Below are 12,154 nucleotides of genomic sequence, written 5' to 3'. Positions count from 1 at the left end.
AGCCTCCCGCAGTCCCAGAAAGGTGCTTCCCTTTAACTTCAGCTGAGAGGAAAAAAGAGAACAAGTTAAAGAGCTCGACTGTACCACTGGAATTGTAGAGTTCAAGGACCAATATACAATAATGTGGTAGAGGAACAAAAAACTAGAAAACGGCTTTTCTTCTAATAATGGGGAAAGGCTGCAAGATGATTCTCATTGGTCAGTTGTGGGCCAGAAGGTAAGAGTCTACCTGGAACAGTTTTGATTTCACATGAGACTTCCAGAAGCAGAATTGCAATGGCAACAGAGCCACTGGAAGACAACCAGATGCTTAGGGACTGGGGCAGGAATTGGAAGGAGTGAGTCTCTGGACCTCAAAGGTGTGTCTCTAGGGTCCTTAGAAGAGTCCACAAAACACAGGGACCTTCTGCATCCAGGGAGCATTGTCCTTGCCCACTCCAGTTCCTTGCACTGACTTTCAGGAATTAAGGATGCACCTGGCATTTGGGTAGAAGACCCTGTATTCAGCATAGACTTTCCAGGGTCAGTTAATATCTGTCACTTCCTTGTGTTCATGAAAGTTGTTCTACATTAGGGTCTACAATTTGAATTGTGATCTCTGCACTTTTGGTGTATTTTTGATCACAGGTGAGTAAGTAGCTTTTTAATTGCTTATCTATAGCTCTACATCTCTAGGAGATACATTTTCTATGCCTTGTTCTTTAGATGAGAGTATGTAAGTGGGAACGTGGAGTGTAATAAGCTGTGAGATTCCAAAGGAGGGAGAAATCGAACTCTCATCCCACGCTATGAATGGCAGGCTGAGTGTGTGCGAAACGCGGAGCTGCTGTTATTTTAGGCATTTCAGCATCACTCACAATGGCCCTCTGCTGGCTAACTAATTCTTCATTAAATAAAGGACAGAAACATATGGTCAAAATCTGACTTACACGTCAATTTCTGTTTTATTTATCATTTTATTTCAAGTTTTCAAAATACATTTGTTGAATAAAATAAGCAGCATGGGTTAGTCTAGTAGTTGGTCGCTTACCACCCCAAAAATGGAAGCAAAGATTGAAAAAGATGAAGGAAGAGATAAGCAGTGATCAAAAACATGGATTAGAGAATGGGATTTTAGGGTCCTTCTCTTGACAATGCAGTTTGCATTAGAGAATTCATTTGATTCTGGTAATGTGAAATACTATATTATGGGAATTTAACCCTTTATCCAACATATTTGTTTCTTCTACTGAAAATATCCACAGTAGGTCACAGAGGGAAAAGATGAAATTAAAACAAAAATACAAATAAGCATCCTTTCAAACTTAGAATTCAAATATATATTTGTGTATGGACCAGGGCAATCAGTGAAGTTTATTGTTTTGATTAATATACAATACTCTCCTTCATTTTTACTTTTGCTTTTTATTTTTAAAATATTTATTTATTTGGCTGCACCAGATCTTAGTTGCAGTATACAGGATCTAGCCCCCTGATCAAATATTGAATCCAGGCCCCCTGCATTGGGAATGCAGGGTCTTAGCCACTGAACCACCAGGGAAGTCCCTCACCTTCATTTTTAGAAAGTCATGTTTAATTTATCTTGTTAGCTTCTTTTTGCACCAAACTATAAAATCAATATTTCTCCTTGAATTAGAATTTGAACATTTTAAACTAGGAGATTCTCTGTATCATTATTTTAATTTTATCACACATTTCTATTAATTGACCTAAGCCAAGCTCTGGAGCAGTATCCTTTAATAATATAAGCATGAACACTTAATTTACAGCAGAGCCAGGAAATTAAAAAATTTTAATAAGGATCAATTTTTCAAAAATTATTTAATTAAATACCAGATATTTAGTAACAATTATTAATAGATTTAACTATCAGGACATGGCAGGCATAGCCCACTGCCATTAACAATCAGGAATATAAGCGATTAGAGTTGGAAACAAATTGAAATAATCCAGTTATGTGAATATAAGTGGTAGTAAAAGTATTTTTAAAGAAAATTCTATTGTTGGCAATAAAGTTTAATTTTTAGCTACTCAATCAAATGTGTATTAGTCTGGGACAGATAAAGCTTGCAATTTTCACCTGATGGCCACATAGCTCTATCAGATATTTATTTTGCTGAGACTCAGTGTTTTCATCTGGAATTCAGAATGACAGCATTATTTATCTCAGAGGATTTATCTAAAGAGTAAATTAGATTTTGGGTAGAAAGTACTCAAAGGTTTTAAGTGCTTTTCTCTACCCAGCACTTAAAATAATTTGTCTAACAAACACTGAATCCTACAGTAGCCAAATGGCTCTTGAATTTTCCAGAATGATGACAAGCATCAGGGGGTCTCTAATTTATTAGGATGAATCTTTAAAAGTTTGTTAAAATATAGGACAGTTAACTCCAACTTCAAGGAATCTAATATAGTATGCTTATTACTGATATTTATCATAACAGACATAAACATAATCATCCATTAATAAGGGTGGGTATATAAAAAATTTGCTATATTCATATGAATAGTTGTATATAATTCAAACATCATGTTTCAGGAGAATATTTATCGCCATGAGAAATTATTGTAAAATGGTGCTTAAGGAAAAACCACAGATTAAAACATGTACTTTCTGATCTCCATTTTGAATATTTCGTGCATGGAAAATTGATTAGATGAACATATAGCAAACCATTAGTAGAGGTTTTCTTGGTTGGAGATACTAATTTTTAATGTTTTTATTTTATTTTCAATATTTTCTAAATATTCTAACACAAATATATTAACTTTAATCAGAAAAAAATAGATGATGAAAACTTTAGAAAAATTTATCTAAAGGTGAACATTGGGCATGCTCTCTACGATATCTTTTAAAATAACTCCAAGGCACTCTACAATGTGAAAGAAAATTCTCCTTGAATTTTGATTTGTCGAGCAATTTAGGAACTAGAGAAATCATTGGTAAAGAATGAACTGGGAATTTAAATTTAAACTATCCACCATTATCAGTGTAGTAGAGATGGCACCCCACTCCAGTACTCTTGCCTGGAAAATCCCATGGTCGGAGGAGCCTGGTGGGCTGCATGCAGTCCATGGGTTCAGCAAGAGTCAGACACGACTGAACGACTTCACTTTCACTTTTCACTTCCATGCATTGGAGAAGGAAATGGCAACTCACTCCAGTATTCTTGCCTGGAGAATCCCAGGGATGGGGAAGCCTGGTGGGCTGCCGTCTATGGGGTCACACAGAGTCGAACACGACTGAAGTGACTTAGCAGCAGCAGCAGAGACATTAGATCATATTAAGCTTATGACATTTCTCTCTATTCACTTCTCTTTGGCACCAATAACTTACTAAGAAAGTCACGAAATATCTTTGATGGAAACATTGATAACTGTTACTGAAGTGAAGTGACTAATGGTTGTTGGATTGGGCACCAAGAGTTTGTTCTTAGTCTACACAACTGAGCAGAGTTTTCCTAATGTCAATTAGAATGATAACTTTCAATTTTTCTAAATGTCAGGAAAACTTGGATATCTCAGAGTTAAGGGCAAGAAGATATGTGTCTGAGGAATGTGTACTAACACCCTATTATACAAAGTGCAATGTTGCCCTATGTGAACCTGTTTCAAAAAGCTATAGGAAGAGGGGAGTGTATGGGCAGTGGAGTTGGGGTGGGGAAGGAGAGGGAGAGAAAGACAGGATGAAAGAGGGAGGGAAGGAGAGGATATTTGAAAGTTTTCCAAAAACAGGCTTCAGAAAATCTATCTCTGAAGGCAAAATAAAGCATAGGTTTAAGTCAGGTTGACAGTTGGAAGGAATACACGTGATCACTACCATTTTCTTGATTCACAATAGAAATTGCTAAGTTCAGGACACATTTTTCTCAACTTACATAGGATACACCCAAGTTAGGTAAGCAGTCTTCAGCAAAAGAATTGGCAGGGAAGATGAGACCTGATTGCCATTCTAGGTCTCCAAAACAGGCTGGAGATACAGACTTAGACAGAACTAAGTGTGATCCCACTTTAGTTCTCACTGGCTGAGTGATCTTGAACACACTGTTTAACCTCTCTGAACTTCAAAACTTCATCTGCAAAATGAAGATGATAACACCTATTCTGAAGAGCTGTAGTAAATAGGAAAGGTCAAAAAGTATGTGCTATATCTTACCACAATGTATAACATCTAGAAAGCTACCATGTTCCCTTTAATCTAAAAATTTCTCTGTTCTTAGAAGAGGTCACAATAAACCAGGATCCATGCCTTTTACCTGTTTCTTCTGGTCTTGCAGATATGAACCACAATTTGTGTCAGGAGACCCTAACAAAGGGTGATTGACCTAACAAAGAGGTGGAAAAGCCTTTTAGTGCCTTTTATCCTTATGTCCTCTTCAGTCTCTATAAAACATAACAAATTAAATTTTATATCAGTATTCAAGAATGGAAAAAAGGAGCAGGAATGGCTTTAAAGAAACTAGTGAATCCCAGAGTTTCTTCTATAAACTATTCTGCAACACATACTCACACATTACCAAGAAAATGCTGGTGGACCTGACCTAGCTTTTATTAACAGGGGATGCTTAGGATGTATGGTTCCCTTTTGTGAGTTTCTATCTAATTGAACATTATCTGTACTGTATAATTTTCAGTCAGTTCAGTTGCTCAGTCATGTCCAGCTCTTTGAGACTCCATGGACTGTAGCACACCAGGCTTCCCTGTCCATCATCAACTCCCAGAACTTGCTCAAACTCATGTCCATAGAGTCACTGATGCCATCCAAACATCAGATCCTCTGTCATTGCCTTCTCCTCCTGCCTTCAATCTTTCCAAGCATCAGGGTCTTTTCTAATGAGTCAGTTCTTTGCATCAAGTGTCCAAAGTATTTCGGAGATTTTATTTACAAGTAGAACACTAGATGTACTTATAGCTGTGTTTGATGATAAGAAAGTGAAAAAGTGAAAGTGTTAGTCGCTCAGTGGTGTCCAACTCTTTGGGACCCCATGGACTGTAACCTGCCAGGATCTTCTGTCCAGGGAATTCTCCAGGCAAGAATACTGGAGTGGGTTACCATTCCCTTCTCCAGGAGAATCTTCCCGACCCAGGGATTGAACCAGGGTCTCCTGCATTGCAGGCAGATTTTTTACCATCTGAGCCACCAGGAAAGCCCTGTTCAACGATACGTTTGAGTATGGTTTGTGAAGGGATGCTGCTTCTCAGGGTTGGAATCTGGTACAGATGGGGATGATTTTTATTTATAACACTTTTCTTGTTTTGCAGATCTTTGCTACTGTGCATATGATTATTTTAATCTGTGCTTCTCTTTGCCCAATTCACCAAAGGGAACCAGGCAACGTCATGGAAGGAAAGAATCAAACAGCTCTGTCTGAATTTATAATTTTGGGATTCTCCGACCTAAATGAACTGCAGTTTTTGCTATTCACCATCTTCTTTCTGACTTATGTCTGTACTTTAGGAGGAAATGTATTCATTATCTTGGTGTCTGTGCTTGATCCACGTCTACATACACCCATGTATTATTTTTTAGGGAATTTGGCTTTTCTTGACATCTGCTACACCACAACCAATGTTCCCCAGATGATGGTCCATCTGCTGTCAGAGAGGAAGAGCATTTCCTATGGCAGATGTATGGCTCAACTTTTTGCCTTCATTTTCTTTGTAGGATCAGAGTGTCTCCTCCTGGCAGCTATGGCATATGATCGCTACATTGCAATCTGTAAGCCCTTAAGGTATTCGGTTATTATGAACAGGGTCCTGTATAGCCGGTTAGCAGCCTCCTGCTGGACTGGTGGTTTCCTCAACTCAGTGGTGCACACAGTACTGACATTTCACCTGCCTTTCTGTGGCAACAACGAGATTAATTACTTTTTCTGTGACATCCCCCCTTTGCTGATCTTGTCTTGCGGGGACACTTCTGTCAATGAGCTGGCCCTGCTCTCCATTGGGGTCTTCATTGGTTGGACTCCCTTCTTGTGTATTGTCCTTTCCTACCTCTACATTATCTCCTCCATCTTGAGGATCCGCTCCTCAGAGGGGAGGCAAAAGGCCTTTTCTACCTGTGCCTCCCACCTGGTCATTGTTCTGCTCTATTACGGCAGTGCCATCTTCACATATGTGCGGCCCATCTCAACTTACTTACTGGAGAAAGACAGACTAATCTCAGTATTGTATAGCGTTGTCACCCCCATGCTAAACCCTGTAATTTACACATTGAGGAATAAGGATATTAAAGAGGCTGTGAAAGTTGTGGGGAGAAAGTGGCAGCCACCAATACTCTCTTTTGATATATAATCTTCCCTTTGTTGTTTTTTGGTCACCCAGTCACGTCTGACTCTTTGCAACCCCATGGACTGTAGCATGCCAGGCCTCCCTGTCCCTCACCATCTCCTGGAGTTTGCCCAAGTTCACATTCATTACATCACTGATGCCATCCAGCCACCTCATCCTCTGATGCCCTCTTCTTCTTCTGCCCTCAATCTTTCCCAACATCAGGGGTTTTTCCAATGAGTCCTCTGTTTGCATCAGATGATCAAAATACTGGAGCTTCAGCTTCAGCATCAGTCTTTCCAGTGAGTATTCAGGGCTGATGTCTCTTAAGATTGACTGATTTGATCTCCTAGCTGTTCAAGGGACTTACAGGAGTCTTCTCCAGCACCACAGTTTGAAGGCATCACTTCTTTGGTGTTCTCTCTTCTTTACAGTCTAGCTCTCACAACTACATATAACCACTGGGAAGCCATAGCCTTGACTATATGGACCTCTGTTGGCAAAGTAATGTCTCTGCTTTTCAATAGACTGTCTAGGTTTTTCATCACTTTCCTGCCAAGAAGCAATTGTCTTCTGATTTCATGGCTCCAGTCACCATCTGCTGTGATTTTGGAGCCCAAGAAGAGGAAATCTCCTTCTTGGAGGAGAGAATGGCAAACAACCCCCAGTATATTTGCTGTAATAACCTCATGAACTGTATAAAAAAACCTCTTATCTGCAGTCAATTGTCATGTTAAAAATTAACTTTTTCACCAGCCAGCTATTTCTAATGGCATTCAATTTATAAGAAACTCAGTGTAGGGACAGATACTGAACAGTTGGCACACTTAAGCCTAAGTGTACATATTTTGAGCTTTTGTTAGTTCTGAGCAAAAGACATTGATGTTACTCTTTCAGGATATTTTCTTCTTGTTGATAATATCCATTCTTGAATTCTTCATTCCAAAGATGGTGCCCCTTCCCATGCAAAACTGGTTATAAAGTTTAAATAAACCTCTATATTCACATTTGCTTATCAGTTGATCAGATAATGTTTTTGTGTCAGCATGTATTTCTAATCAGATACTATAAAAGTAAGAAAGAGCCTAGGCTTAATCTTGGAATATATGCTCTCCTATCTCAGTTCAGTTCAGTTCAGTTGTTCAGTCGTGTCTGACTCTTTGTGACCCCATGAACTGCAGCACGCCAGGCCTCCCTGTCCATCACCAACTCCCAGAGCCTACCCAAAGTCATGTCCTTTGAGTTGGTGATGCCATCCAACCATCTCATCTTCTGTCATCCCCTTTGCCTCCTTCCCCCAATCTTTCCCAGCATCATGTCTTTTCAAATGAGTCAGCTCTTCACATAAGGTGGCCAAAGTATTGGAGTTTCAGCTTCAACATCAGTCCTTCCAATGAACACCCAGGACTGATCTCCTTTTGATGGACTGGTTGGATTTCCTAACAGTCCAAGGGACTCTCAAGAGTCTTCTCCAACACCACAGTTCAAAAGCATCAGCTCTTCTGTGCTCAGCTTTTTTTATAGTCCAAATCTCACATCGATACATGACTACTGGAAAATTCATAGCCTTGACTAGATGGACCTTTGTTGAAAGTAATGTCTCTGCTTTTTAATATGCTGTCCAGGTTGGTCATAACTTTCCTTCCAAGGAGTAAGAATCTTTTAATTTCATGGCTGCAGTCACCATCTGCAGTGATTTTGGAGGCCCGAAAAATAAAGCCTGACACTGTTTCCACTGTTTTCCCATCTATTTGCCATGAAGTGATGGGACTGGATGCCATGATCTTAGTTTTCTGACTGTTGAGCTTTAAGCCAACTTTTTCACTCTCCTCTTTCACTGTCATCAAGAGGCTCTTTAGTTTTTCACTTTCTACCATAAGGGTGGTGTCATCTGCATATCTGAGGTTATTGATATTTCTCCTGGCAATCTTGATTCCAGCTTGTGCTTCTTCCAGCCTAGTGTTTCTCATGATGTACTCTGCATAGAAGTTAAATAAGCAGGGTGACAATATACAGCCTTGATGTACTCCTTTTCCTATTTGGAACAAGTCTGTTGTTCCATGTCCAGTTCTAACTGTTTTTTCCTGACCGGCATATAGATTTCTCAAGAGGCAGGTCAGGTGGTCTGGCATTCCCATATCTTTCAGACATTTCCACAGTGTATTGTGATCCACACAGTCAAAGGCTTTGGCACAGTCAATAAAGCAGAAATAGATGTTTTCTGGAACTCTCTTGCTTTTTCCATGATCCAGTGGATGTTGGCACTTTGATCTCTGGTTCCTCTGCCTTTTTTAAAACCAGCTTGAATATCTGGAAGTTCACGGTTCATGTATTGCTGAAACCTGGCTTGGAGGATTTTGAGTATTACGCTACTAGCGTGTGAGATGAGTGCAATTGTGCAGCAGTTTGATTATTCTTTGGCATTACTTTTCTTTGGGATTGGAATGAAAACTGACCTTTTCCAGTCCTGTGGTCACTGCTGAGTTTTCCAAATTTGCTGGCATATTGTGTGTAGCACTTTCACAGCATCATCTTTCAGGATTTGAAACAGCTCAACTGGAATTCCATCACCTGCTACTAGCTTTGTTTGTAGTGGTGCTTCCTAAGGCCCACTTGACTTCACATTCCAGGATGTCTGGCTCTAGGTGAGTGGTCACACCATCAAGGTCATCTGGGTCATGAAGATCTTTTTTGTACAGTTCTTCTGTGCATTCTTGCCACCTCTTCTTAATATCTTCTGCTTCTGTCAGGTCCATACTATTTCTGTCCTTTATCAAGCCCATCTTTGAGTGAAATGTTCCCTTGGTATCTCTAATTTTCTTGAAGAGATCTGTAGTCTTTCCAATTCTATTGTTTTCCTCTATTTCTTTGCATTGATCACCGAAGAAGTCTTTCTTATCTCTCCTTGCTATTCTTTGGAACTCTGCATTCAAATGGCTATATCCTTCCTCTTCTCCTTTGCTTTTCACTTCTCTTCTTTTCACAGGTATTTGTAAGCCCTCCTCAGACAGCCATTTTGCTTTTTTGGATTTCTTTTTCTTGGGAATGGTCTTGATCCCTGTCTCCTGTACAGTGTCACGAACCTTCGTCCATAGTTTATCAAGCATTCTGTGTATCAGATGTAGTCCCTAAATCTATTTCTCACTTTCACTGTATAACCATAAGGGACTTGATTTAGGTCATACTTGAATAGTTTATTGGTTTTCCCCACTTTCTTCAATTTAAGTCTGAATTTGGCAATAAGGAGTTCATGATCTGAGCCACAGTCAGTTCCCAGTCTTATTTTTACTGACTGTATAGAGCTTCTCCATCTTTGACTGCAAAGAATATAATCAATCTAATTTCAGTGTTGGCCGTCTGGTGATGTCCATGTGTAGAGTCGTCTCTTGTGTTGTTGGAAGAGGGTGTTTGCTTTGACCAGTGTGTTCTCTTGGCAAAACTCTATTAGCCCTTGCCCTGCTTCATTCTGTACTCCAAGGCCGAATTTGCCTGTTATTCCAGGTGTTTCCTGACTTCCTACTTTTGCATTCCAGGCCCCTATAATGAAAAGGACATTTTTTTTTTAATGAAAAGGACATCTTCTACCTCAGTGTGGTCTAACTCTTTAATCTCCCTCCCTCTTTCCCTTCCTTCTTTTTCTTTCCTTCTTTCTCTTTTATTTTTATTTATCTCAATAAGCCTTTTTTAAACTTTTAAAAATTATTATTTTAAATTTTTAATTGTGGTAAGAGCACTTAACCTGAGATCTACCCTCTTCACAAATTTTTAAGCACACACTACAATTTGATATTGTCAGTTGTTTTTTAAAGTAACAAAGAAAGTTGGCTCATGTAATTTTGAAGTCCAGAGGGGATCGACTTCCAGTATGGTTGCATCATGACTCTGGCCCCGTTTGTGATTCTCCTGGATCTGCTCCCATCCATGGAGGTTCATCCTCAGGCTGCCTTCCAGCAGCATCCATGGTTGCTGGGCATACCTTCTTTTCCAGGGTGAAGTTAGACTCCTCCCCACACTCCAATCTCACAATCATTGTAAAAAAGGCCCTGGGTTTTGTCTGACTTGATCTTACTCAAGCCTGTTCTGCCTCTTGGAGTGTCTGGTTCTAAATGGCTGTTTAAGGAGATGGAGCTGATGAGCACTTCTAAGTGACACTTGGCCCCAGGACTGACTGGAGTCAGGAGGAGTTTCTGCCAAGGTGTTGGAGGAGGTAATTGAAATGATGAGCTAGCAGTTGACTCGAGAGCTGGACCTCAGCAATCAGAGCCTCCTCACCTCCTCCTCTGTCCTTGGTTGTCAGTTCTGCCCATCTTTCCACAGCGGGACCCATATTTCAGGGTTGCAGCTTTGAGAGAGCAATGTACTGCTGAGACATCTGGATGGTATGCACGACTGAACCCAGGTAAGGCCTGTATATAAACTTTAAGATTCTTAGGGTGGATGCCATGATCTACTCTTCTGGCAGCCACCCAGAAGAAGTCTTGTAAGTCCCCTGCTTACTTTTTAATTAGCTGCCACCTACCAATCTGGAGTGTTCTCTATTTATGTTCTCTCCCCCTGCCCTCTATTTATAAGAGTCAGTTTTTGTTTCACCCCAGAACTCCTGAGTTTGTGAACCACCACAAGTATTCTCTGCTCTGACTTGCTAATATCTGATTTTACCAAAGAATACAATTAGTCTGACAACAGGACGCGGGAGCTGGGACACCTAAGCCTGAGCCCTTCAGGATTTAGTACCATATGAGGGGTCTCTTTGAAGACCTATGAGTGTTCCAGTGCTGAGCTTTTGAAGGTTATACTATACATCATGGTGAACAGATTGAAACATGGCTACAAGCCACAATCAATATAAGTAAAACCTGGGAGTGGTATTGATAAGAAAGCGGTAGTCACTCAAAGTGCTCTTATGTGCACCTGTTAGCCTGTGTAGCTGCTTTATCTGTCTGTCCTTGCAGCATGAATAATGGCAAGGCTGCTACTCTGCTAAACTGACTTCCACTCTTTCTCTCTTAGACAAGATTTTACTGTTTTTGTTCTGTGATCTATTCACCTATTTAGTGCTAACACCACACTCTCAGGTTTACTGGAGGTCTAGGTCTATAGTAAGCCTTGAGGTAAAGTTGTTTAAATATTCAAATTGGTCTTTTTTCAAAAATGTGTTGGGTATTCTAAGTATCTTTGATTTACAAATAAATTTTGGAACCAGCTTGTCAATTTCCACTGGAAAGATTGCTGGGTTTTGATAAGAAAGACATTGAAATCAATTAAGGGAGAGTTTACATAGATCAGTGTCTCCCAAACTTTTAAAATTATCATCCCTCTAAGAAGCCCATTCCTACAAAATTTTAATGCCTCAGGCAGTGATGCTAGTGGTAAAGAACCTGTCTGCCAATGCAGGAGACTTAAGAAATTCAGTTCAATCAGGAAGATCCCCTGGAGGAAGGCACTGCAATTTTCAATTTCATTGATTACTGTCGTTTATTATTTTAATGTATATACATAATTTGGGTTCTTTTCCTATTCTTTTTCTCTTTTGTTAAGGTTGAAATTCAAATTATTAATTTGAGAACTTTTAAAATTTTCTAATAGGAACATTTAAGCACTCCTTTAGCTGCATTTCACAAATTGTAATATGTTATATTTTGATTACATTTAAGTATATATTAATTTCCCTTGAGACTTTCTCTGATCAGTGACATCAGTGGGAACAGAACCCATAAGAGTCAAACTTCTGATGGAGGGGAACCTGATTTTCCATTCTGTGGAGTTACAGTTTCATGAGAATAGAACCAACTCCAGCTTTTCCTGGATTCCCAGCTGGCCAGTGTAACTGCAGATTTCAGATTTACCAACTCTATAATCACATAAGCCAATTTCTTAAATCTCT

At 39.6% G+C, this 12,154-nt stretch overlaps 1 protein-coding gene across 1 annotated transcript; it reads left to right on the top strand.

The window, feature by feature from the left end:
* Window positions 5,341-6,294, top strand: LOC102188213 (olfactory receptor 5V1). Its single transcript, XM_005701657.2, has one exon. It carries the CDS (start codon window positions 5,341-5,343, stop codon window positions 6,292-6,294), a length of 954 nt encoding a protein of 317 aa, XP_005701714.2.

This window comes from Capra hircus, chromosome 23 (genome assembly GCF_001704415.2).
Source record: "Capra hircus breed San Clemente chromosome 23, ASM170441v1, whole genome shotgun sequence".
NCBI lineage: Eukaryota > Metazoa > Chordata > Mammalia > Artiodactyla > Bovidae > Capra > Capra hircus.
This window is presented reverse-complemented; position numbering and strand designations above follow the sequence as displayed.